Source organism: Alternaria ventricosa, assembly GCF_023758065.1.
Source record: "Alternaria ventricosa strain BMP 2768 chromosome Unknown scaffold_35, whole genome shotgun sequence".
Classification (NCBI taxonomy): domain Eukaryota; kingdom Fungi; phylum Ascomycota; class Dothideomycetes; order Pleosporales; family Pleosporaceae; genus Alternaria; species Alternaria ventricosa.
The window spans coordinates 164,534-192,149 of NW_026055715.1; the positions used below are offsets into that span (position 1 = coordinate 164,534).

The 27,616-nt window shown below is 51.2% G+C and overlaps 6 protein-coding genes across 6 annotated transcripts; 4 read left to right on the forward strand and 2 right to left on the reverse strand.

Annotated features, from left to right (window-relative positions):
* Positions 1–355: 355 nt before the first annotated feature.
* On the forward strand, positions 356–951 carry J4E93_010780 (uncharacterized protein; the record flags this gene model as incomplete). The annotated part of the gene is given in 2 exon segments (XM_049348656.1): positions 356–364; positions 382–951. The coding sequence occupies 2 exon segments, from the start codon at positions 356–358 to the stop codon at positions 949–951; spliced, it is 579 nt and encodes a 192-aa protein (XP_049194221.1).
* Positions 952–12,528: 11,577 nt separating this feature from the next.
* J4E93_010781 (uncharacterized protein) lies at positions 12,529–14,390 on the forward strand (the record flags this gene model as incomplete). Its single annotated transcript, XM_049348657.1, has 3 exons — positions 12,529–12,555; positions 12,612–12,806; positions 12,858–14,390. The coding sequence occupies 3 exons, from the start codon at positions 12,529–12,531 to the stop codon at positions 14,388–14,390; spliced, it is 1,755 nt and encodes a 584-aa protein (XP_049194222.1).
* A 1,224-nt stretch (positions 14,391–15,614) lies between these two features.
* J4E93_010782 (uncharacterized protein) lies at positions 15,615–16,556 on the forward strand (the record flags this gene model as incomplete). The annotated part of the gene is made up of 1 exon (XM_049348658.1): positions 15,615–16,556. The coding sequence occupies one exon, from the start codon at positions 15,615–15,617 to the stop codon at positions 16,554–16,556; it is 942 nt and encodes a 313-aa protein (XP_049194223.1).
* Positions 16,557–17,244: 688 nt separating this feature from the next.
* Positions 17,245–18,214, reverse strand: J4E93_010783 (uncharacterized protein; the record flags this gene model as incomplete). The annotated part of the gene is made up of 3 exons (XM_049348659.1): positions 17,245–17,527; positions 17,620–17,967; positions 18,081–18,214. 3 exons carry the CDS (start codon positions 18,212–18,214, stop codon positions 17,245–17,247), a joined length of 765 nt encoding a protein of 254 aa, XP_049194224.1.
* Positions 18,215–19,252: 1,038 nt separating this feature from the next.
* Positions 19,253–20,683, forward strand: J4E93_010784 (uncharacterized protein; the record flags this gene model as incomplete). The annotated part of the gene is made up of 2 exons (XM_049348660.1): positions 19,253–19,261; positions 19,385–20,683. 2 exons carry the CDS (start codon positions 19,253–19,255, stop codon positions 20,681–20,683), a joined length of 1,308 nt encoding a protein of 435 aa, XP_049194225.1.
* A 316-nt stretch (positions 20,684–20,999) lies between these two features.
* J4E93_010785 (uncharacterized protein) lies at positions 21,000–22,568 on the reverse strand (the record flags this gene model as incomplete). Its single annotated transcript, XM_049348661.1, has 1 exon — positions 21,000–22,568. The coding sequence occupies one exon, from the start codon at positions 22,566–22,568 to the stop codon at positions 21,000–21,002; it is 1,569 nt and encodes a 522-aa protein (XP_049194226.1).
* Between the last annotated feature and the right edge of the window lie 5,048 nt (positions 22,569–27,616).

Below are 27,616 nucleotides of genomic sequence, written 5' to 3' on the forward strand. Positions count from 1 at the left end.
AGCCTAAAAAGATGCATAATTTGTTCTCTAATGTCTTAAGCGACAGGTCAGCCGACGGATCAGTCTACGGATCAACCGACGCGCTGGTGTGACTTGCCGGCCGAGTTGAAGTTGAAGATCCTGTCCTTCTTAATCCCTGATCGCATTACGCCCCACCTACGCACTGGTTGCGGCTTTTCCGGAATCTGGAACGCATCGCAGAACATCACTGATCAAACGATGCACTTTGTCCCTTGGCCTAGAAACATAGGCATAAAGGCACCAGATGCGCAAGACCCCGAGAGTTCGCTTCGGGTTTTCACTCCCTACGCAGCTAGTCCAAGAGATGCTGAGCTGATCGATTTACAAAGCTTACATGGGATCAGTAGGCTAACTCGCCAGCTTGCCCAAGGTCTTCTGTGGCAAGATACAACCAAAGTGTTCCACGACCTTGATGATCTTCGATCCGTCAGCCGAAAGTTGTCATTCGAGACTCCCGCGTTTGTGGCCCTGCGCAAGGTGATTCTCAATTTCACCTTTGCGGATTACTTTGACCTCATCAATATCTCCAGCGATGACCAAAATCCGTTCAATCCATGCTGGGAGCTTCCGTGCAGGTCGCTCGAGCACCTATTCGGCGCACGTTCCCTCTATCGCCTGGAGTTCCACTTCTCAGCAAGTCCTACCACGTCACGAGACAGGAGACGAGAGGACCCATTCCGTCACTTCCGTGAAGATTTGAACCGATTGTCATGCCAAAAAACTCTGGTGGAGATGATTCTCACGGCATTCTACATGCATTTCTTGATCAAGATGAAGGACTTCCCTCGTATCATTCTATCGGGTCTAGTCACCGATGAGCAGAAGGCGAGGTGGGAAGCTATTTTGAACGGCAGCGTCAATGAGAAAGATTCATCAGCGATGCAGGAATCTTACAGGGGTTACCAGAACATCTCTGTTGAGGATCTGTGAGTCGATATGATGCTTGACCTCTTCCCAGAAGCTGACAATACTCAGTCCTCCTATTTGCGAGTGCGCGACCGCCTGCAATGTTTAGACGTGCGCGAGATGATGACTGGAGAGATACATGTTATGAGAGTCAGGCTGTTCATCGACAGATCACGCAGAGGTCGATCCGACACGACGAAAGCCTGCATGCTATGGCGCAAAGATATATTTCAACTTTGCATTTTACCGACAAAGCTTTGTTCAAAGTTAATTACATTGTATTATGGTGACTTCAGTACACATTGTGGTGCGGTTTCGGGTCACATGCGTAAGAGAAGTGGACGTATGTTTTGATTGCCTCTCGGAGGAGAGAGTAGCTTCCTTAGACAATTCTATCGTACTAAGTATCTCACACCTTCGCTTTGCTTGCTTCGTCCCCACGATTGCGGACTAGACGTGTCTTGTCTCCACCCAATATCTTTTTGCACTACAATGCTGCCCACCTTAATATTTATGGCTGTTTTAGATAGCGATCCGGCTATGTTTGAATCGCATGTGAATAACTTGTGGGCACACAGCGGGGACGATCTAGTGCCACCGTCCACGACAAAGATTGACCACACATGAGGTGCGACTCCACAAGATCAATGTTATTCGCAGTCGTACCTTTGCGCCTATTCATCGATTATCGAAAGCATGCAGATAGTGTGTCACATGTCAAAGCGGCTGACACAAACCACTTCACAACATCATTTGCGTCTGCCGACCAAAACTAGAGGCTTTATCAGAAAAGAAGGCATTAGCGTAAAGTGGAAACTATGACTTCGTTCTCAATCAAAAGCTTGGGCGTGTTGTTATGCGCCTTTTCCTCATTGGCCTGCAAAGGGATATGCACAACGTCACACGATAGGGCTGTGATCACAATCCTGCAGTTCATGACATCCTGCAAAATGACATCCGAAAATGGGCACATAATGTAAGCATAACATTATTCCATTATCGCACCTCTAAATACATCTAGTTCACCTGTTTAGTCTCAACAAAACCATACGAGACGACAGAACCAGCGTAACCATACTCATCCAATTCGGTCAAGATAATCTAGTCTGATGACTAGAAGAAAGGAACAAAAAAGCAAGACTGAGACAGCGCTCGCTACCGATGAACCTCCTCAGTACCTCTCAATTTCCCGAATTACTTTGTTGTGCTTCAAAATTCCCCAGGCAGGTAGATGAGATGGCGTTTCGAAGCAACGCGGCCCGTATGACCGCCATTCCTCGAATGATAGGCGCCGGACCTCGAACTCTGACGGAGCCTCGTTAAGAGGAAAGTTGCAAGAAATCAACGCATCATTCCGGCCACTAGAGATGATCTGAAGCGCATCGTGTATAGATTCGGAGCAATATCTCAGGTCAGTTCGTCGTTCCAGCCACCGCCAATATGAGTGCCGGGCACGAAAATTGTACGACAAGTCGGCAGCATCCGCCGATTCCGTATCATCCGCCGAGTCCGCAGCATCCTCCAATTGCCTAGTATAGCTTGATTTCAAAGTAGACTGACAAACAGCATCGTTGAGAACGCGGTCGAAAACTATGGTTGGTATTCTCGAGGGTGCGCCACCATCTATGACCAGCGTGAAAGATCCATGGGGCATGCCAAGCCGAGGTAGGAGCATGGCCTCCGACATCCAGATGCTGATCGCTTTCGTAGCCGCTGACGATTTGGCTTCACATTGCCAGTTCATCTTGGCCTGTGAGTTGATGAACTCGCCACCGGTCTTGAGAATGCATTCGAACAAACCAACCCGACGTTCGATTCTGAGCTTCTCGTACTCACGACAGTACCGAATCAAACCTCGAGCATGGCACTGAGGAAGTGATACAGACTCATGGTTCTCAACCAGAACAATCTTCCTCAGACTCTTCCTTTCGTATTCAGTAAGACCGCGAATGAACTGAATGGCGCAAGCTGCTGCGGAATAAGTGTACTCAACGCGGGAGTTCATGTACGCGGTGTCTGCGCGGGATTCCTGGAATAGAGGAGGTAATTCTGCGGGTATCGAGACGCCCCATGGATCAGGATTCATGGCAGCCAGCTTTCTGAACTCGTCATGGTTCAATGTTGTACACAGAGGGAGGTCCGTGCTGGAGAAGTTGGGACTGTGTATCAGAATGTCCAGCATGTCATGGACGAAGTCTCTTTTGAGAGAGGGTGCTTCGCCGTAGAACTGACTGGGCCAAAGATCTCTACCACGCCCGGGGCATAAGGGCTTCCCCTGAAGCCAGCAGTCGAGTACAGGCTTGAACTCAGGATGGTGCTCAGCTCCTATCTGTGCCATTTCGTGCGAGAGGAGAAGAGGGGCTAGACCATCAAGCAGCTGAGATTTCTGCTCAACGATATACCTCATGTATCTGTGGTATGCATCCGCGGACCGTGAATTTCCCTTGACATACTGCGAGGTGAAGATAAGAGTGTTAAACTCAATGCGAGGGGGTGCGAGCTCGTGAGAAATCTCGGGGAAAGCCAACTCGAAAGCTCCACCCGAAATTTCCCCTTCGCTATCCTTGAAGACGTGGTTTTCACAGTCGTAGACCAGACCGTCCTCGCTGCTCAAGGTGTATGCATAGATCATGTCTCGGATTTCGCGGGGTACCGGAAGAAACGGATATTGCGATGATCGCCTGAGCTTGGAGAGTGCGGCCATGCTGTGCTGAGTAGATATATCGGCTTCGTGAGGGATGTCAGAGTGCACTGCCAATGGACAATGCGATGAGAGTGTGTAGAAGTCTTTGCCTCGTGTTAGTTTGTTCTAGAATGACGAGAAGCATCATGTTAACAGGATAAAGACTTGCCTTGATGAAAGAAGCTGTGATAGGAAGTATGAATGGTGTAGAAGGCACAACTTGGAGTGCAGACTTTATATCTCTAAATATCACACATCAGGAACCACTAGATTTCGAGCCTGAACTATGCCGAGAAAGAGTCAGGGCAGCCACCAGTGGACTGCAGCGAAATTATATCATGACCATACTGACTAGTATGCCATGACGGTGGAACAATTTGTCGGGGAAATACATTTGCGTGTATGATGGTTCCGGGACAGTTTCGGACATCGTGTGCCGCTCGGAAATCTCCAATGCGGCGTTATCACAGTACCAGGGGACGCATTGCATGGCTACTACTGCATGAGATGAGGTTGTTCCTGCGAGCGCAGCGGCGGGTAGATATGGAGCGATGGTTCTAGCTTGGGATGGTTGCAGATTACGCCGACCCCGGGAACTCGGTAAGATGAACACGTGATTGTCAAGGGGAACCTTAGTAAGCCGCGTCATCCGCATTGTAATGTACTAGCGCGTTATCCGAACACCCCCGGGGCCCCATGAACCTTCGCAGGGCACGACGCCGTCATGTGCTCGGCTTTACGATATGATGGTACGGGCTGCACCAACACCGCCCTTCGCCGTCGTGCTACATCACGCCTCAATTTCGCTCATCAAAGTAATGTTCCATCACATCGTACATATTACCTTTAGATACTTCATGCCCATCCTGCGCGGGTGGGGTTCCATCGGCTGTCGCTAAACAACTTCTAGTTCTCTTTGCCCTGACGCCCACACACAACTCACCTACCATCGCTGGGTTGACGTCGGCCCGGCCCCGATCGTAGACACCTCCGAGGTCTGCGGACCGCCCACCGACGCGATCGCATGCCAGTCTTCTACCTCCGTAGTGGCTTCCACCCGAATGCCGCCGCTATCTCAGACATATGGCTGCACAAGTGGCTTGGGCCTGCTATGGTTCGTAGGGTTCGCCTCTATGCGGCCTCAAATCGACGCGACTCGTATATGCATCCACGCGTTAAGGCGTAAAGGAAGGGTGTGAGGATCGCGGGACCCGAACGACCACAATGGAGGTGTCTCGATACAGTACTGTGGTTATTAGCTGGGACTGCTGAAATGGGCAAGGGATAAAGGAGTGATCCAGACGGGAAAGGAGGGCAATTGAAAGCAAGCCTTACGTGTTTTGCGGACGTTCGATACAGCTTGGCTTTGCCTGGTTGCTGTCTCGTCTCGTGTTTCGTCAGATGAGCTGCGAGATCTGCGAGCATTCACGTTAAAGGCTGCTGCTTCTCATCGCTACGCATGTATGATATGGCATAATGACTGCCGGGTCGGACGCCAGACCTAGTCGAGCTTGTCGAGGAGGTAGACGTACGCCAGAAGGCATAGTGTAGTCAATAGAGAGAAGGTGGTTGGATGCCGTATCAGCATTAAGCACGCTTTGTTCGCTGAGGACTTAGAATAGAGAGACACGAATCACTCATCACTTGTACAATTCATTTCCACAATTTGGGCCACACCCATGCGCAAAGGTAGTCTGAAGCTGGGGCCACCAGCATAGAGGTAACAGCTGCAGACGAACAGCAGATGACCACTGGGCGCGGTCACCACTCGCAATTGCCGTAAACACATGTGGAGCCGTATAGCAGTGTTGCAATTGACAGTCTGAACAGCTGCGATTTATTACTTTGCTTTTCATCATTCGAGAAAGATCGCTCCAAGAACTTCACGCTTTGTATTTGGTGGCTTCGTGCTTAGTTTTATTCCGAATGATGTATAAGCTCTACCTCCATCCTCGACTAATCTCGGCAGTCGAACTCAGCAACGACTTCGCATCCACAATCGGGGTTTGGCTGCGCGGCTTCCATCCAAGCACATGGACTTTCGCAGGAGCAGATCGGTGGGCTAAGCAAAGATCAGTTCGAGGGAAAGACTGTAGTGACTCCACTTACAACTGAGCAGCGGGGGTAGACTTGATCTCCGCGGCCTTCTCCGCAAAGTCTCGCCGCACTCCATGCTTGAACTCTCTCCATATTGGCTCCCACTCCGATCGTGTGCTGTACTTAACATCTCCTTTAATAGAGACCATCGGCACATTCCTGTTATTTGTATATGTCTCGGTAAATCTCTCGTACAGCAGTGTGAGAAACCACTCAATCCACTTCTTCTGGCACGTGATAACAAAAGGATCAGGCTTGAACTGCGTAACAGGGTGCAGTCGATCGCCGAAGACTCTGAAGGGTAAAGAGGCCCGAAAGTGAAGGTCGAGATCGTCGATACTTTCGATATCCGTTAAGGCCCTCAAGCTGTTAGATTTTTCCGCCGGAAGTGGCGTGAAAGCTAAATCGCCCATAGTCTTATATCCGAGCAGACGGAGGTACCCGCGATCGCTGAATGTGAGCGATATTCGCCGGAGTGCGTTGAATGGGATGGCTTTCAGGTGTGGAATCGTCCTCGTAAGGGTTGCGATATTGCCAAATCTTTTGTTTGTACTTTCCCAGATCGTCTTCTGGGCTTCCGAACTAAAAGCCTTGCTAACGAGTAACATGTTCTTGATCCAATGTGTAGCTTCTCGGGTCGATCCATAAGGACGACTTGATAGCGGATGATAACAGGACACTTTGTCTCTCAATCTTGGCGCATCGAGTGACATACCCCTGGGCCAAGTATCGACGACGGTTTCTGCCTCTTCTGAAGATGCGTGAAGTGGTGTATCTTTCAGATCATGCTGAAGTGCAGGTGCTGCACCATCTGTACAGCGGCCATCATCCTGAGGTATTGCCGAGGCTTCGGAAGCTCTATGGTCAGGCCATAATACTGGTCCTATTGATACTTCGAATACCATGAAACGCAATTCACTCGGGAGGTTCAAGAATTGAAATGACTTGTGGTAACGCTCGAACCACTCATCCAGTAGACCCCGGTCTGCAGTTTCGCCGCCATATTCCTTTGTTAGCCATGATCTGGCAGGTATGCAAATCCACTCAGTCGTTCCAGGAGTTTCAATATCGAGCTCCGGTTCGCCGTTGATTGACTTCCATCGCGTAACTATGGCACGGGTGACCACTCTCCCGTCTGGCTTTTTTCTGGAGATGGTAAAGTTCTGAACGATACGGCTGGCATGCATAATAGGTCGAAGACCTGCGCTTCGCTCAATTCGAAGGCCATATGTATTCGTGAAGAAGTTGAAACTATTCCGACGCTCTTCGTGCAGTATGAGTCTTAGTATAGGCAAGGCATCCGGCATGCTTTCAATTCTTTCCTGCTTCTTGTATCAGCCGGGTTCGATAGAGGGACTACCCGCGCAGCAGCTTACTTGTGCAGGCCTCGGCGGTACAAGACCACAAGAAGCACGAGTTTTGTCGATCACTAATTGACTAGCATGATTGGGGCTCTGCCAGTATGGGGCATGGACGGACCACGCGTCGGACATATCTTGAGGGTACGATAATGAGCACTGTTCTAGGTATCAAGAACAGATGTTAATGCACACCGGATCTCATCGGTGGAGGAGTGGCGGTGTGGTGGCGTCCTTTCTATCGGGACCTCGGGAGTGGCGGGTCACCCGCGCGCTTTGGCCACTCCCCGCACCTGCAGTCTCCATGCTGCGACCCAGCTTCAAATCGTACCAAAACCTCGTTCACCCGACCCATTCAATCGTGAGCAGGCCGCGAGGGCCCTGCACCCATTTTTAAACCAACGTAGCATATACCGTCACATGCAACAACAGCTCGATGGAAGGAGAACAAAGTAATGGGGTGATCCACGCTCACCAAAAACTCGTTCTAGGTGCTTTCTCATCTTGATGTGACGAGACGGTTTTGATACCACTGTAGTTGTTGCAAGCTCCACATTACGATGCTGTCCCAGTTTCCAGAGGCTTGGGGAAGCTAAAGCGCCCTATACCACGAATCGCTTTGCAACCTTGGAAGCTATCGCACCAAAGAGTCGCCCAATTTTTCCTCCTCAACTGCGACTCCCCCATCGCCACCCATGCGCCTCACAAAAGCTTTGGCTTGAACGGCGCCAAACCCCAGAATTCTACCCAGCTTTGACCGATCTGTACATGCGACGGCAAGCCTCCGACCAAGCTCCAGAGTCAGCTCACACAAGACTGTAAGTGTGCTCAAAATCTCTGGCGGCGTCGGGCTGAGCATGTAGCTGACCTTCCAGATATTTGCACACACCGAGGTTCCCTTAATACAACCACAGACTTCTCTTACAAGATCATGCCGACCCTTCTCCAAATGCCTCGCGAGTTACGCGATCTTGTCTACGGTCACTACTTCAGCGCCGACGGCGGATACGTACACGCTTTCGCATTGAACAAACCCCGGCGGGCAGACGGCCACACCGTTCAGCTCTCCATGGTACTTGTGTGCCGCCAGATTGCCAACGAAACACGCGCACTTGGGCTGTGTATCAACACACTTCGCTTCTCGACATTTCATTCAGACGCCACTCAGGCGCAGGCCGGTCTGCTTCACGCCACTTATCAAAGCATCAATAAACGCAAATTATGGCTACTCAATGTGTCGGCCCCGGACCTTCTCAGTTCGGAGACTGCACGTACAGTAAAGATCAAGTATCCGCAATTCGCACCGATGATTGCTCTTTGGAGCTCTCAAGGCGAACTTCGTATACTCGATAGAAGCGATGTAGATTGTGGCGAAGCGCCGTCGATGTGGCGTGATGTCGTGGCGTGCACCTTGATCCTCGTTTCCCAACATCCAGGCTTCGCTGCGAAAGCCAAAGCAGGGTCTCGATTTCGGAGACCGTACGAGATTGATGATCCTATGGACTTGGACAACGTCTGGCTGGAGCCTTACGAAATTGATGATGTTATGGAATTGAACAACGCCTGCTTTGAGCCTTGGAGTATCATGAACGCTGCAGAAATTGAACGAATGCAAAAGAAGGTCACGTTTGTGTGCAATGGCCTACATTATACTTGGCCCAATGCAAAGTACAGTTGCTCGGCAGCAACAGTCGGCCTTCGGTTCCTCGACTCAGTTTCCAAAGCTACCCGCGAAGCTAGTAGGAAACTCGTGCTGCTAGAAGACCCTGAGTTCATCGCTGACCCCGCAAGCCACGGAAGAGGGTACACTGCTCTCTGTCAGTCTCATCCGCAAATACGAGTTGAGCGCGTGGTCAATCTCTGGGAAACAGTGTTTCCTGCCGCAGAATTCCGCATCCATGACTTCTTGTACGGCCGTGACGACTTTCTTACGGAAGGATTATTGGACGACGAACAATGCCCTGCTGGTGAAAAATCTAAAGCAGTGGGTGCGTGGAAAACAGAAGCCATGGCTCTGTCTGAACTAGGCATGCCCGAAGATTCCTTCACGTTGGTACTCGATGGCGATCCTACTCCAGAACACACACCCCACGTTTTCAGAACGCTTCAGCGCGATGCAACCTGGCAAAATGCCTTAGATTCCTGCTATATGCGTGGTGTACTATCAAGACCGTCCTGGTTGTATCGGCGAATGAACCCAGGGTACATGTATGAAGAATTTCCTGAACTGGTTCGCACGCTGTCGCCCATCAGCTCGCCGGTTCGTACGAACTTTCCCCTTAATTCTGCGGGATTCTACAATGTCGACAGACTCCTCAAGGAGAATCAAGGGTGGTCTCTCCGCGACTGGGAGGAAGGCTGGGCAAATCATGAGCCGGAGGAGTTCCAAACCGAGGCGCCGCTGCTTCCATGGCACCTTCTGCATTGGGGTACCGTCATCTTGTAAGCTTGGATGCGGTGTAGTTCGTGATTGTCAAAATATTGTACCTCATAATTGGCTATTGTGGTGTAACAATCGGTCACATGGTTAGAGGGCTAGGATATATAGTCCGATCACCTCTTAGTAGAGAGGGCAGCTTCGTAAGACAGCTTACATTGCCGATTTCTTATCCCTCCTGAACTTGCTTTCCTAGCCCGCTGATTGCGGGTAAAATCCCTGCTATACCTACCCAATTACTTGCTTTACTATACTATGAATAGAAGTGCATGCAGTGCTATTTCCAATGATTCTATGGTCTCATATAACGCTATGTACTTTCTTCGGATGTGATATCGACTCTTCAATAGACGTGATATACCGTTACCACTGTCGTGAAACTGACAAAAATCGCACGCAACTGCTTTGGCCGCTGAGTGAAAAGTGGCGGAGAACCGGCAGAAGGCCAGGGCAAGCTACGCCATTGCCTCTGGACTGTGACTGGCGCACGCTACGACTCGCCATCAAATTGAACACGTTCGAACTGAGCAGATGACCATCACCATACCATAAAGCTGGTCTCTTTCTAAGAAGCTGCTGATTTCTACGTGTCTGCCAGGCCTTAGTTCCTCGGAGCCCTTGCCCGGTCAGATTTTGACCAAAGGCATGTCTTAAGGTAGAAGCCGACATACTTTAGCGGATGACTTCGGCTCGTCGAAGCATATAGTACGTAATGTGCAGTTGAGGTTTATCCTGAGCTTTTCTATTACTATGCATGAATTATACGTCTTAGCCTTGTCGACCATCGTGAAGCATCAGGATACGCGCTAATATCTAGGTAGTTAGGAATAAGAAGGGTAAAGTCTATCGACGCGTTGGCGAACCTTGCCGTAACGCGTTGTGGTGTCAGACTGCACCATCCACCGAAACGGATCGTGAGTGTTCCATTCACGTTGCCACTTTGCTAAATCCCAGTCTTCATGTGCTGCAAGCATATCCTCAACATTCCATTGCGACCCCATAGGGAGGTTGCAACGTATCAAACTGTCAGACTTGTCCTGCACTATCATCTCGACGACTAAGGCTAAATCGTCATAAATGTACCCCTTGCACCTTCTCCGGCCGATCCACGATGGAGTAGACAAATATCCACGCTTGTAAGCTTCATCGAGCGCGCGCTGCCAAGCGAGGTCACGATGAAGGATATCGAAAACTTTGCTAGGTTGCTGCGCCCGAAGCGAGATCGGGAGGTTCTCTTCCAAGATAAATTGAAATGATCCCTTGGGCATGCCAAGCGCCGGTAAAGCCAAAGCTTCAACTGTCCAGAGCCCGATCTCCGAGGTAACGTCGACAGAGGAAATCCCCCCACCTAGTATGCAATCCCAAAGGTCCACGCGACGCTCGATGCGAAGGTTTTTATTTTTGCGGCAGTATGGAATTAGCCCTCTGGCATGGCACTCTGGAAAAGCAGCAGCTCGGCTGTCTTCCACCAGCGTGACGTTGCGAAGGCAATTTTGTGATGCCTCGGGCAAAGAGCGAACGAAATTGATGGCGGCGGAGGCGGCTGAGTAGGAGTTATATCCTTTGGGCGCTGTCGGTGATCCTTCCCGGTGCGTAAACTCCATGTCCGGAATCGCCTGACCTCCAATGATAGACCACGGTTCGTATTCCTCCCACGCATGTTGAAAGGTGTGACTCTGACATCCCCAACGATATCGAGAGTTCCGATTTGCTTGTCTGATTGTGTCGTAGTCCCATACACGTGTCAATGCTCGCATCATGCCGTGGATTAGATCGCGTTCAACCGAGCGTGCTTCGCCATATGCAGAATTCGGCCAAGCATGCGCACATACAGCAGTCCGACATTCCGGCTTGAACCAATTGTCGTAGAAGCCCTTCGGTATCTTGCCCGTATACAGATGCAGTTCTGCTTTGACGGTTTCGGCACAAGCAGGATGAGATGCGTATGAGTGGACTACATCGCTTCTGTGACGATCCAACTCGAGCATCATGTCGTTGAATAGTGCCGCGCTCCGACGAATGTCCTCATCCTCGACCGTCGTGAAAGTAACCCTGTTGATTCTGAGCGAGTTGTCTCGTGTCTCGTAGTAGGCTGAACGGCAGGTATAGGCGAAGGCATGATCTGGAATCTGCCCGCTCTTGGTGCGCAACGTGTTGCTTGCAAAGTGGTAGAAAAGGCCTTTGTCCACGGCCGTGTAATATCCGTAGATCACATTTCTAATCTCGGCTGGGAGCCTAAAGAATGGAGATTGCAACTGCGCGTTATTTGTCTGCGCGATGACTTTCTTAACCTCTTCTCGAGCAGGCCTGGGAAACAGGACGCGTGCTAGTCTGTTGACGTCGTCGGTGCGCATACGTCGAGGTCCTACGCTGGGAGTGTCTGACCACTGCATGTTGATGGATGTCGAACGGTGAAGGTGGATATACAGGCGAAACGGCTAAGCTGCCAACTGGAGTGTTAGTATATTAGGTCTTCTTTGGAAATAAGTAGTGAAATTCCATAGGGTGTCAAGTTCAAGAATCGGCCTCAGGTAGTCCCAGGGCTCATCAGGGCCCTGTCCCTATAACTAAGGTATTGCGCTAACACGCGAGGCACTCCGGCGAGCAACATTACAACTATCGCAATTGTAACATTTGATAAAATATGGGCAGGTGCAACGGAAGCAACAGGAGAGGATCGCGGATACAAGAGCACGCCGCATCTCCCGAACGACGCGTGGCGATCTTTAGCGCGTAGGTCAGGTGTTAGCGTGATGTTGCGGGCGCGCTTCGGCGTTCGTCAGCGTTCCCGAATGTTCTACGTCATCCTCCTCATGTACCTACGAATCTCGCACCATGCCTCCAGACATGCACCGAGTGCGATAACACCCTCAAAGCTGATCACGAGACTCTTCAAAGATGGACGTTCAACTGTATGTGTATGATCTTTCTCAGGTAAGTGGCGGGAACAGATGTACTTGCGCGCGCTTTCGCGACGCCCTCGAAAGTCTCCTCGGACTGACGGTATCCAGGGTCTTGCGCGAAGCATGTCGCGGCAATTCTTGGGCATTCAGGTAGGTCACATATCTTCCGATACTCGGTGAATCCGCTGACACATCCTTCCGAACAGATTGATGCCGTATATCACACCTCTATCGTACTCGGCGGCATAGAATACTACTACGGATCAGGCGTGCAGACATGCCGGGCGGGCACCACTCACCATGGCCGGCCGATGGAGGTCATCAAGCTGGGGCAAACTGCGCTTCCTATGGAGGTTATACTAGAGTACCTCGAGTCTCTGAAGGAAATATACACGGCCGAGGTACGGCTCCGTTCAGCACTTTTGCGCAGGCTCTGCTGACAGTCCATCCAGTCATACGATCTATTCGCGCACAACTGTAACAACTTCTCCAACGACTTCGCCATGTTCCTTGTCGGCAAAGGAATACCAGACCACATCACTTCCCTCCCGCAGACCGTCCTGAACACGCCGTTCGGACAAATGCTCAAACCGCAAATCGACGCCGCTATGCGACCCATCGTCCAAGCGCCCACACCGCAGCCGGTACAACCGCAAGCCCATACGAAAGCGTCGACTGCAAGTACATCCAACGGGGCCTCTTCTGGGGGTAGTGCTTTGGAAATGAACACGGGCAGGGTCAACAACATAACAACGCTGAAGGACGTGGACCGCCTTCTCGACCTCGCGAATGACCGTTGCGCCATCATCTTCTTCACGAGCTCCACATGCGCGCCATGCAAGTTGGTGTACCAACCGTACGACGACCTCGCTGCCGAGACTGGCACCAAATGTGTCTTCATCAAAATCGACTTCAGTCACGCCGATCGCTCCATCAACACTCGCTACCCGAACGTTCGCGCGACCCCAACATTCATAACATACCTCAAGGGCGAGAAGCGAGACGAGTGGAGTGGAGCTGATCCGAGGCAGCTACGGAATAACGTGGAGATGCTGGTCAACGCTGCGTTCCCGGCGCACCCACATCTCGAGAAGAGCACACCCATGCTGTTGCGGCAAAGGCAAAGGCCTGTCAAGTTCACCAAGGTGCCGCCACTGGAAAAGCTGGTCGTGAAGATGGGAGATGCAGGAAAGGAGCCAGCTGTGTCGTCAGTTGTATCTTTCATACAGACCCGCGAACAATCTGGGGCCATAGAAGCACCCCTAGGGGATCTGCCGCAGTTCGCCAGCTTCCTGAGAAACAGTACCTCAGTACTCCCGCCAGAGCTTCTATTCACGGCCCTAGATCTGCTCAGGGTGGCCTTGACCGACGTTCGCGTGGCTGGCTTCTTTGCGGAGGAGCACAAGGGAGCAACTGGCACACCTGCCACTATACACCATCTGCTGGACCACGTTGACAAGCTGGGCGATTCCGCGCCTTACCCTCTTAGACTTACGACACTGCATCTCGCATGCAATCTCTTCTCATCGCCACTCTTCATACCACACCTCCTCTCTCCCCCGCTTTCGTCCACACTGATCTCCATCCTGACAACCGCCCTCCTCGACGAGAAACATCCCGCGCTCAAAGCCTCGGCTCTCAGCCTAGCAATGAACATGACATCTTCGAACCATCAAGTGCGCATGAAGAAGCACAGCGCAAACCAGTCTACGCCTTCGTCTTCGGAGACCGAACTCCCAGAAGCAGAGCAAGGCGAGCTTCTGGCTTCGCTGCTGGAAAACATCGGCACCGAAGAGCAATGGAGCGAGAACCAGAAGATGGGTATCATATCTATTGGTTGGTTAGTGTATGCCGCTGATATGCAGGGTGAGCTCAGGGACACCTGGAAGGTAATGGATGCTGCAGGTACGATCGGCAAGGTTGAAGCGAAAGATGCCGAGGATCGACTGATGGTTAGGGAAGTGAAGAGCCTGTTAGAGTTGTAGCTACCAACATGGAGTCTAGCCGGATACCTTCATCGCAGAATGTTTCCCCATCCCGATATGACGATCGCTAATAGCGTCGCATGTAATGATCTGCTTTGACCCAGTTTACAGACCGGCCCCGCTGATTCCGGGAAGTGTTACATTTGATACCACCATCACTGCAGACGCTACCTCTGATCACCCGTAGTTGAGAGCTGTGAACTGGAGCGCGTTTGGGTAACCGAACACATTGTCATTGCCAACGTCACGTGTTTGTGACATACCTATAACGGGCTGAGCCGTCCGAGGCATGAAAGCAACACAGTATTCCAGGTATATTTCCAATTTGGTCCTCGTCTCGACTTGTTGACTGTAGAGAAGTTCTCATCTAGATTTTCGCAAGGAACAGGGTAGACACAGCCGCACCAGTCTTGCGTGCAGAATCGTGACATACACCTCACAAAACCTTCGGCCCCGAGGCGTACCCCTGATCCATTTTCTTCCAATTCGCTCTCTCCTCATTACCCGTCTCACTTCACAGCCCTTCTCTTTCATATATAAGTACGTTCTTTTCACACTCATCCTTGATCTTACTCCCTCTTTGCCAACATCTTGTCGAAGTCATGAGTCACTCACCCTTGGTCCGCACTTTACATGGCCGTCATGGCGAAGCCTTGCTCGAGCTCGAATTATCATCACGCAGGTACTATGACGAAATGGACGACAAAACCCTCTCCGCTCTCATCCGGAAATATGATATTGTTATGGAACATATCGTGCCGATGTGTCCAAAAATTTGGCAATGGAAGGTACGCACATTGTCTGGGTTCTAGATCACATCATTGACATCTTCAGGACCCTATTCTTGACAGCTTGTTGGATATTATATTCCAGGAGATGACGCATAACCCTACTTGCGAAGCGAATATGAGGGGCGCCATCATAGTGCCGAGTGGAGAGCTTGACGATGACGAGAACAGTATCTTTCAGCTCTATAGAGTCCACTTCCCGTATTGTGATGCCAGACATGCGTTATGGATTCGACGAGGGCCCATACACGACAGTTCGGAGCTAGAACTTAGCGAACATATCTCCGACACCAGATTGAACGAAACAAAGACGCATTTCAATCCCGAATACTGGACTTCCGCTAGAGTCTGGTTGAGACACCACTACGGCGGACAAGGAGCCAGGCAAAAGGCGTTAGAGAGATACCAGAATCAAACAGGCATACCTTTCCGGCTCATGGATCTGCCGATAGAGATCCGACTGATGATATACGAGTTCTTGGTCGGAGAGCAGATTTGGCCGCACTCTGACCCGGAACTTCATGCCCATGTCGAACAAAGCCACGAAGCCGCTGTGGCTGAATTCAGTGCGAAATCATGGACTGATGGGATAAACACTGGGGTGTATCCGATCTTATTCGCCAAAGTCCAGAGGAAGAAGCGTCACTTCAAGCGTGCGGATCGTTCGGTCGAAAACGAGACATCACCAGAAGATTCGCATGTCGGCCTTGGTCCTACTCGAGATGTACAAGCAGCGGCGATGAATCTCATGCGTGCCAATCGGGAAGTCCGCCGAGAAGTCGCAAAAGCTGTATGGGGTAAGTCTATCAAGCGCTTCAACCGGCTGCGTGTTCTGAATGACACCGTCTACTATCTTCGCAGATACTGCACGAGACAAGAGTTGCCAGGCCATTCGTTCCCGCCTCGCGACCCTCTGGTACTACAGCGTGTATCGCTAAGTCTCTCCAACGAGGAGTATTTGCATTTCGTCGGCTATGAATTTGACCATCGTCGTATCGTACGTCGCGATGCTGAGGGCGGCTTGAAGATGTTGGCAGGTATACATACCTTGCAACACTTGAACCTCCAGTTCCAGATTTTCGAGCCGTCTCTTCAGCCGCTGCCTGGTGAGGGGGATTATTGGGAGTATCGGACGGATTGTTGGACACCTCTCGACGGTCTGACGTGCCAAAAGGAGCTTGTCAATATCATCTTGACACTGGGCTACGACCTGCTGAAAAGGATCGAGAAGGTTACCATTTCTGGGCACGTGAAGCGATCAGCCCATGAGAAATGGGATCCTTTGTTGCGCGGCGAAGCCTACATCAAGGCATCTGGTAAGAAGGGCGACATGGCAGCGGATGTTGCAGAAATTCTAGCTACACCCGATTCGACATAGTAAGTGGCCCTTCCACCGCCCGGGCGGGTACTTCCTCTGTGCTAACAACATTGTTAGTCCGCCAAAGTGTGAGTGTGAGAGTCCATGTGAATGGTGGCGGTTTAGGGACGAGGATGGTGAATTCCACAAGATTGTGCATCATGAGTTCTCATATGAAGATTGAGGGTGGCGCATTGCAGCGCGGGAGACAAATGTAATATTTTCCTGCGAACATAGCCGTTTTGGGTTCGATAACATACTCGTGGAGGAACGCGGATGCGTGTAGCCAGTGCGAGGTGTTGGGGAACACGGCCGCATTGAGTTTAGCCTCAACACTTGCCAAGGTGCCGTTGTGATTGCCTCGTCCAGGGGCTCTAGGCCGCCACCAGGGATAGCAAGAATTCTTTGTGTCTCGTTCTTCGATATACTATCAAGATGGAAGTATGCATTGTCTTGGTGGTTGCTCAATTACCGAAATTTAGTCAATGCCCAGGTGCCAAATGCCACACAACTTCTAGTCATCTCAATGCCGCACTCCGCGGTCCGCGATTGGACGGGTGCCTCGGGATCGACGTTTAACACACCGCACGGATGTGTTGATTCAATCGCAAACGTTGCCTCTTTGCGACATTACATTTCTTGGTGACCCTTGAGAAGGTGGTCTATAACTACATATCATGGTTTAGGTGCTCGAACCCATTCCTGGCCATCATTTGCCGTTCTGTCTTGTCTTCTTTTTCGCCTTCTTTTTGCTGACCTTATCTTGGCCGACCCTGCCATCGCCGACTGGCTCTCGCTTGGCCTTCCATCCGCGCAGAGCTGCAAGCTGGGCCTTGAGCTCCTCTGGTGTCAGAGGTACAAGGTCCTCGCCCTTGCCATCTTCCCTTCTGACTACCTTCTTACCAAGGACGAAATCCACATCACCAGGCCTGTTCTGTGGCAGACTACGGTCACCTATGGGCCATCGACCGTGCTTTTCCCAGTATGCGCGCCTGCGTTCCAGTCAACACAGTTTGAGGTCGATGGGCATGCACGAGGAGCTCATCGAACATCACGCTATTGCGCAGCATGAATATACACCTACCTTGCACCTGCCTCAGCCAATTTATCGGCTGCCTCATTGCCGGGATCACCAGCGTGTCCTTTGACCCAAAAGAACTCCGTCGTCGCATCCCTCCTTGATCTTCTTTTCTTTAAAGCCATAACGCGCTCAATCAGATCCATGTTCAAGTGCTCTATACCCTTTGGCTTTAGCCAACTTCTGTATTCCCATGTGTCATACCACTTTTCGACAATATTCTTACAGTACTTGGAATCGGTACGAATCAGTACGTTCATAGTCAGAGGAGCGGCCGTGAGCGCGTCGAGGATGGCGGAGAGTTCGGCGCGTTGATTGGTCTGGGGGCCCAGGCCAAGCGGGCGGCCAATGTTCCTGCGTCGGGGTAGATCAGCGAACAGAACTTCAGGGTGCGCAGTCGCTTTTCGTAATGTTGAAGGAGATGAAGGGAGTGAAAGAAGGGTCTAGGTGAGTTTCATGTTACTCACCTTGGATCTGATACTCCAAAGAACACGCCGACGCCAGCTGCAGCTTCGGCCTTTCCGTTACCAATCGAACTTCCATCAGTACTGATTGTGAGAAGATCCTCATGATCGAGGGGCTCCCGAGCTGTAGCTGCCATTGTCATTGAGGAGAATGTGAAGTACTCGTCATCGAAAACAGCGAAGCTATGGCAACTCGATCTCCTACATGGATGCGATGAGATGTCAAAAATCACTCTTCGGTAACTGGAGACTGCGCAATGCGTGTGCTTCGGGAAAAAACCACCGCATCCCCAATGCAGAGCCGTACTTCCTTGCCCTTGCAACGCGCACAAGTACAGTCGCGATGACCATGGTACTGCGATGCCGCATCGCAGAGGAGTTACATTTGCGCACATGTCATAGCTCGCGCGCTAGAGTCCGATCGGAACCTTGGGGTTATACGTCGATGTAAGACCCTTGATTTAGTCAATTGAATGCCTCCATCCCGATCTCAAAGGCTACACCTGACCCATGAAACCTCCCGAGGTCGAGTTCCGTCTGCATTCGGAACCTACAATGACCGGCTACTACCACGGCGCAACTATGACACTTCGTTACAAAAAACTTCCGTGATATCATTCCGAGCAAGCGCATGAACCTGCCCAGGTGGTTCGACGGGTAGGGTACAGCTTCGCATTTCCCTCTAGCGCAGCCCCACATTGATCTTACCCCGCCGGAAGACTGGATACGTCCACACTGTTGGTGGGTGGGTGGTGCGCTTATCCTCCTGCATTTCAGACTGTCAAACATGGACGACGATGTTGAAGGTATGTACTGAAACCTAGGCGACGTCACGAAGAGCTCGAATACCAGATTCTTTTCATATCTCGGGATCGGTGCCCAGGTGTACTGCTCATTTCGGCTCGCCAGTGGGATACCGATGTGTTCTGAGGTCCACTCCATGAACAAACCAGCTGCTTCATCCCGAAATAAAGCTGTGTACTTGGATTATGGGACGTATTTAATGAAGCGGGCCCCCGACTACATCGCACCATTGTTGTGGCATCTCGGATAGCACCTAAGCATCGCCTTCATCCAGATCTTTTTATCTTCGACAGCGCGAACTCGAGTAAGGGACGATGAATACATCCGTTGGAAGATTCCAGATGTTGAAGGAGTATCCCCAGGAACTCAAGATGCCCAATGTGCTTGACCTTGACATCACCGGAGCATACGATTCGAGACCAGAACCCAAAAAAACTACCAAATCCGTAGGTCCACCTCCAGAGTCCTTGAATATAGTGGAATAAAGTAGCTAACATGGTTAGGTGTCCGTCCGCAGTCTTTCGAAAGCGTTCTACACACTCGGTGGAATGATTCACGAAGAGCGATCCAAATGCTTTACCTTCTTCGGTAACACGGACCAGATTCGAATCATGCCCGGGTCACCCAAGAGACATGCCGTCGAGTTCTTCACGCTCGTGGTACCGGACAGCGACAAGGACCACACATCCTTCCATATCAGCGTCCGATGGAAGCTGATCAACGGCAACAAAGAGCTCTTTATCCACCGCTACGGTGCTATATGGTGTTCATGGCTACCAGCTAGGCAGTGGTTGAGACAATACTACGGCACGACTGTACGCAAGACGGCACTCTGGTTGGACTACGTCAATTTCTCCGGCCAGAAATTTCCCTTCATGCGCCTACCGGCAGAGCTTCGCCAAATGGTATTCGAAGCTGTGGTAGGGCCAGTCTTGTGGCCCCGCAAGCGTGATCCGCGGGCGTCTGAGTACAGGCCGATAAGGCTGTTAAGGTCGTCTGAAGGCGAGCCGCACGCAGGGAGCATGTCCGCTCCTATAACCTGCCAGGAACGTCCGCAGAATCTTTTGGATCCCCGTCTCATTTGGCCTTCGGGATTGCATGTCAGAAACCGCGGAACGTCCATGGAATATGCAAGCGCATTCTGCCGTTCCGCCCGATGCTCGCAACACCTGAAATACAACCCAAAGGGCAGCTTGAAACCTTTGTTGTTGGTCAGTAAGGCATTCGGTATCGAGCTTCAGCAGACTACGTGGCAATCTACCACGAAGCACTTCTACTACGGACGAGACATTATCCAGACGATCCCAAGGATTCAGATCCTCCCATTCAACAGCCTTCGCCGTATATCTCTAAAGATGTCCAACTTAGAGTACTTCCGGCTGTTGGGATACGGAAGCACCAAGACCATCGGTTTCGCCCCGATAACCACACCCCGACTGGGTTCACTAGCGCTGGAGATGCTCATGGGCTTGGACAAACTCCAGTTCCTGGAGTTTGGTTTTATCACCGGTCGCTCTGATCACGGTCACAGAGAGTGGGCTGACCCGTGGTCTACGTACCCTCTGTACGAGGTTTCTTGCCAAGCTGAATTCGTTGACTGGTTCTTCACGTTGCTGTATGCGAAGTACACGGCGGCGAAATCGGACACTCGTCTTATCCCGCATGTCACATTCACCGGCCATGTCAAGCACATTACCCGTGCTCATTGGGAGCCCATTTGGAGGAGTCTGAAGTGGGGGGTTCGTCACGACTTCTCGTCCAAGATCGAAACGATCATTTCGACTCCCGTCGAGCAACTGTGAGTAATATTGCTCTGTGACCTGTGATTTCTCTAACTTAAAACGTAGACCACCGCGCTGTCATTGTTCCCACCGATGCGACTTCTGGAACAGTTCTGACGAGGGACTCCGTGCGTTCAGATGCGGAGATTAGCGCAAATGGGGCTGGCGGTGAAATTATCATCAGGCGCAAAGGGATACAGTAAAATCATGCAAGTAGAATGGCGATGATTCCATGAATTGATCAATCTAAATTACTGGAAGATCGAGCCGCATCGCCCACCATATCTGTATGCCCATAACTATCAGGTTTCAACCGCCGGTTATAACGCGCAGACACCTAGTCAAAGATGCGTTGATATCGAATAGTATGCCATGGTGCCAGCGGTGCCTCTGTCTCATATTCGCGCGGCTCGTGCGTGTCCCAGTTCCTCGTCCAATCTGACATGGTCCATGTACGATGCTCTTCTAACATTTCGGCGACATCAAATGGTAAACCGGGATCGAAGTTGCAAGTGATGAGTGACTCTTCGTCTGACAGTTTCTGGACGAAATTTGGAAGTCCTTCGTATAGGTAGCCTACACGAAGCCGTCGCTCCAGCCAAGAGGGTGCAGGCAACAAGCCACGAGAGTAGGCCTCGTCAAGGGCAGATTGCCAAGCGATGTCTCTTTGCACTACTTTGAATACATCAGAGGTATGCTGCAAAGTAGGCGCGCCATCAAAGACAAGGCGATAGGACCCTTCTGGCATTCCAAGAGACGGCAAGGCCATTGTTTCCGCCATCCATGCCCCGAGAGCTTTCGATATGTGCTTGGAAAGCAAAGGATCGCTGACGACATTGTACATGTACTCCGGGTACTGGCTTGCCAAAATGTAATCCATCTTCTTCTCGGGCGTGACCGGAAACGCGTTTTGCCAAAGACTCACAACGCGCTTGACGCGAAGCTTTGGGTTGGACTGACACAGACCAATAAACCCTCTTCCATGACACTTCGCATATGCCACAGATTCGTGGTCTTCGAGCAGTGTGAGGCTCCTTATCTCACTACGCAAAGCGTCTGGCAGCGTGCGAAGGAAGCGAAGCGCATTGGAAGCCGCAGAGTAGGTGTACTTCGTCTTGGGTTCGTAAAACGGTAGCGTGGGTTCAACGTCGACGATGTGTGCTAATCGCTTCAGCTCGACGGGATCGGGAATGACCCAAGGCTTTGGTGATGTACGAGTCAGTTGAGTAGCGCGGCATACGCTATCTGAACCCCAGAGTCGAGGTATAATCAACGCTCTTGTGACGGCTAAGACATGCTTCGACACTAGTTTCAGAACGTCGTGTATGAAGCCAGGGATGAAGTAAGGTCTCGATGACGCATCATTCGCTTGGAGAGTGTAGTACTCGATATCTGGACCCCAGAGTCTAGTTATAGCAGACGCTCTTTTGCCGAACAACGGATGTTTTGACATCAGATCTAGAATGTGGTGTTTGAAATCAATCCAGACCGAAGGGGCCTCTCCACAATGAAAGTTCTTCCTGTAAAGAATAGGTATGTCGCTTTGAGGCGTCCAATCGTCGAACACTGACGCAAATTGCGGATATGCTTTGGCCGCTAGCTCGGCCATGTCGCGTGTGAGTAGCTGAGATACAAGCGAATAGATCATGATGTGCTTTTGGTGCATGACTTCGCCTACGGTAGCGTGAAGTACAGCTGCCGCCTCCTGTGTTCGTTGCGAGTGTGACGTCGAGAATGTAATTGTGTTGGTGCGAAAGGCGAGGCCTCGGACCTCAGACGCGACCTGTCGACAGGTAAGAGATAACGACAGCGATTGTATAGGCGAGCTATCCGCCTGCGTAAGTTTGTCTTGCTCAGCATTGTAGAAGTAGCCGTTTTCGATCGAATAATAGTCCTCGTAGATCATGTCGCGGAGCTCGCGAGGCAATTGTAAGAAGGCAGACATCGTGGAGGCTTTGGGAAGACACGCCGTCGCTCCTAGTCGTTTGCGTCTGAAAGAAGTCGTTCAGGATGAAGAGAGTGCGCCTTCAATCCAGACTGCGGTGTAGTGTTTCGGGCAGGTTATTGAGATAGTACTTCAGTATACAGTATAATTGCGATAGCTGTGATGTTGTTTGCTGGAGTGTCTGGTGCGTCACCGCAGTACTGTATTCGTGTGTGAAGGCTCCTAACTGAGAGGAGTCGTGCCTGAGTACGGTGTGCACAGTATGCCGGATCACTATTTCGAACAGTGTGTCGACGTGGGTGAGACTGGACGGAGTAGATGGAAAGGGCACAGCAGAAGACGATGAGTTTTAAGTAAGTACGTGCGAGGGTTCGCGCAGCTTGGTAGCGAGACCACGTAACTTGGTACGACGAACCACGAACGCGCACGTGAACTCGTCGTAAACCCCGGTTGTGCACACGCCTCATACACGAAAAACAAAAGGACTTACCAGGGCTGCGGACTACATCAACATGAAAGCTTGCAAAGTGGGTGACCTAACGTCAACGTAGGCTCCAAGGTATTCAGTGTTTTCCTACCTAGGTAGGTTCCAAGGATGGCTTGCACACCGACGCGAACTTCACTCGACATAATATCACGAGCAAATGGAACATGATCAAGGTGGACCGCCCACCAGGTGAAGGTACTGCTGCTGCATGATCCATGAGACTCTTGGCGGCACCGAAATCAATCGAGCGACACCACAATCTGCGGGCCCAGAGTCTCCGGATCGTACCCTCCACCTGGTGCCCTTGGCATAATTTATTAGCAAACCAATCCCACAGCGCAAACTAGTCCAAAAAGAGCAAGGTCCGTTGCTAGTACACAAAAAGACGTATTTCCAAAAAGGTCAAAATCCCACGTTCGGCTGTGTGTCAAAGTCAGTAGTGTACGACGGAGAAGTGCATGTTGCCTGGCAATGGGAGAACGTACAGGTGCAGGCGTCGGGCGGGCCGAGGCTCGGGTCCTCGGCGCTGCTGCCTCCGGCGTGGTCAAAGCTTTCAAAATTTGGAGCGGCAAGGCAACCGTCCCACGACTGTGATCAACGTTAGCACCTCCAGCAATGCAACAGTGTATCATCGCACACTCACACACCAACGTCCACCCACACCACAGCGGGGAGGATTACAATACGATTACTTGCGTATCTATTAGCATGCGACTCTGCCCAGAACGTCATTAAACTTACCATGTCCTCGACGGCTTGTGACCGACCGAGCCATGGATCGCGAAGCGACACTGCAGTCTTGTCAGCAAGGCGTTACGGTTCAGACCGCGATTGCGGCGCCACGTACAAATGCTGAAATCTCAGCTTGCAAAATCGTGCTTCCGCTGCAGGACAATCATGTCAGTCGATGGCTCGATGATGGTGGCGGTTCACGTACCACATACACCCTCCATCCTCCACCTCCATCCTCATCCCACTGTTGCTCGTCAGCCCTTCTGATCGGCGCCAAATAATTTTTCCAAGCTTACCAGCTTACGGCAAAATCAGAGATCCAAAGACTCGTTGCTGCCACTAGTCAGTTCGCCGACTCGCAAAGGACTTCGCTTATGCATACAAGACGCAAACAGCAGCTCAAATCCGATACTGAAAGCTGCACCGCTGCCATTCGTCAGTTTGCTGGCGTCTAGGCAAGTGAGTGGCGGTCGCCGTACATACGCACACCGAATAAGCCCTCAACTGCGTCGCCGCTGGTACCAGTCAGCTTGCTGATTTGCGAGCAACGTACTTTCATTTGACGTACACACCTCTTTCGTAAGTCCTCCTGGCGTTGGCAAGTCTAGCATCATTAGCTCGCGGCACTCAAGCGAAAGGCCTCCGCTTTCTGTACATGCCTACCTGAAGCTGATCTTATTGCTAGTCGTATCGCCTCCCTACTATCAGTCAGCTTACTGTCTTGCGAACAAACCCATGTCGGGCCTACCTGCCTCCACACCTACATCGATCGCATCCTCGTACCGCGTCGCTACTACTAGTCAGTTCGCTGGCGTCCAGACTATCCCCAGCATGTCTATCTACCTTGTCGAAGCTTCCATGGACCGCCCCGAGACTGCTGCTACAGCTAGTCAGCTTGCCGGTGTTCGCGCAATACTTGGTCGACTACGGTACATACCCGAAAAGGAAGCCCTCGGTCAGGCTGTCCTGGTGATTGTCGTGCAGACTGTCGTCAAGGCTTGGGTGCCATTAGCTACGGCGATCGAATGGCAGTTGTCTTGTGCTGTACATACCCATCATGGAGGCCATCATCAGAGCTCTCGAGGCCTGCCTCACCCGTCCTTTTATTCGATTAGCTAGGCCTATAGTCATCGTCGAAACGGGAGGTTACTTGTGTCGCGTCCCGAGACTGCCAAGACTGTCGCTACTGTCGATACTGTCGATACTGTCGAGATTGTTGTGCCGCCGCCGCAAAGGCTCCCGACTTTGCTGGTCAGCGATTGCAATGCACAAGGCTAACTGAACATCACATACTGCGTGGACCGAGACCTTCCATGGTCCTCTGTCATGGCCGAGCCTTCGAGCAACTTGCCGGCGACATCTAAAAAGGAGGTTAATCACAGCTTCGTTCTCGAGGACAGGTTGAAACGTACGCAGGAGTTCTTTCGCAGGCCGTGCCCGCTCCGAAGGGAGCAATGGGATGGTCATCGCATCGCCAGCGTCACCCTTCCTGCCCAGGGCGATCCTGTTCGAGTGAGTATTACTGTCAACTCGGACGTCTTTCTTATTCCAGACGCACCGTCGATTATCCACGCCATCTATACCCACGACTTCGCATACGAGCTCAGGCTACAGACGGCTCCGCCTACATTATCGACGTACAAGGTCAGTAGATGTCTCACATCCAGCTTAAGCAATAGAGATCTAACCTGCAGAGATAAAGGCAGCTATTATGTGCCAGCGTAAGGCGTTTGTTAGAATCCTTGGCCAGAGTGGCGATGAATGGACTGAAGGGGACAAGGCGTTCAAGGCCCGCCTCCAGTGTGATCTGTAGTTGTCAACTTTATTGAACACTAGACTAGCTGAATTGGATTGCTTACGATGCTGTCGAATGGATGGCAGCTGTGTTGGCGTTCTACCATCGTAGTCGCCCTTGAGGACTGAGCTGTGACCTTCTCAGTAAACATGTCAGAGTTCGCAAAAGAGAATTGAATGATGTTCACATACGGAGTGGTCGTCTTTGTCGGCTACTTAGCGTCTGCTGGTTAGAACCCGAGCAACATTGAAGAGACAGGGTCAATCGCGAACCTTGAGTCGTGTTATGTTGATGGCTGACTATCACCACTCAGTTTCACTCCGTACATCGGAGCCTGGGAGTCAGTCGCGAACTAACAGATTGAATGCGGCAAGGCGTTGACTAGTCATGGTTAGTATGCATCTCATCCACCGCGGTCAAGACTTGAGGTCGGGATGTACCATACTGATGTAGGCGTTGCTTGATGTCTACTCGCCGAGCGTTCAGTCTACGTTTGTGAAAACGCTTTTGGGGCGTGTAGAGGTATTAGGAAAGACGGCTGGTAGACTCACAAAGTTTCCCTTCTTGGCGAGGCCTCCTTGGTGACTGTTAGCAATTTGGCTCATTGCTGGGACTTTGTCTGCGACGGTCGAGACTTACGAAAGCAATGTGTTGTTAGTCTGTACTTACAGATGTCAGCAAACAAGGACATAAACAGCTTACTAAGGGAGTAGGCCAAAACCCACCAGAAGCCTCAGTGCCGATAGCAATATACACCAAATGTATCAAAATCTCAAAATCTCCCAGCGGTCCTGGGACGACTTCAACTACTTTATTAGCATGAGCGTCTTTGAGGATGGCAGTCTGACCTACAAGCTGGGCGTCTTTCGACGTCTTTTCACCAAACGGAGTCTGCAAAATCGGGCACAAGGCACCGTAAGGGGGTAAAGCATGTATTTTTCAGGATATGGTGTACTAGACTATACTATTGTAATGCAACAAATCCCAAGTTCGCTGTTAGTTTCCCACATAATAGACCCCTCTTGCTTCTTGCCGTCCCACCAAGCTTCTGCGTTCCTCCTCGACAGATCTCGACCAAGTCGTTTCCAGACCTCTCATCTTGCCGAACTACTTCTTGCCAATTAAGGTGCGATCACGCGGGAACTGATACGCCTTCTTGTTTCGTACCTTGTCGTATCGCTCGATCCCGAAGTACAGTATCGCCCATGACGCGGTAAGCTCTAGGTCGCCCTTGAGCAGATCGTCCCAATTCAGATGGCCAGCAGCGGCCCGGAGAAGCTTCCTCTCTTCTACCAACGCCTTGCAGTGACACACCAGATGTTGGGCGGTATGTATGTAATTGTGGCACAGTGGACAGATCTCGTCATAATCACCACTAACAATCTGCCAGTAGGGGTTAGACTTGAGTTCGATATTGCCATTCCGGAGAGAAAGCCCCATGGTACTCTGAGCAGCGTCCAGATTGATGAAGTATTTGAGGCTGTGGTCGGCGAAGTCTGGTGTGTGCGCTGCGTGGAAGTGCTTATACTCATGAGCACGTTCACGGAGGTGTTGAACCCACCACTCCTTGGCGGTTCGGAATACAGACAAGTTGTTGTATTCTTTGATCCATTGGCCGCGTCTCCATGGGTTGGCCCATCGTTTCTCAAACTCGCCGACGCTCAGGTCCCGTTGTGCGTCCGAACGGATGTCGTCGATCTGTTGAGCAACAAGCTTCCAGAGCCTCGCATAAGGATGATTATCTAAGGCATTTTGATCCGAGCATGCTCGTTCGTTCCGAGAGTCGATCTTAAGGCTTTCCTGTATGTTCTGATATGAGCCAAGAGCGTAGTGTCGGCAGCGATGATTCATCGCAATGTTGTACAGCTTCAGCAGGATGGGCTGCACATGAAATTCCTTCTCCATGGTCTGGACAGCAGTGTTCTTCCGTGACTTAGTAAGCTCCAAGAGGACCTCAATCTGTAAGCTTCCAAGCATCTTCATCCTGTCTTTCGT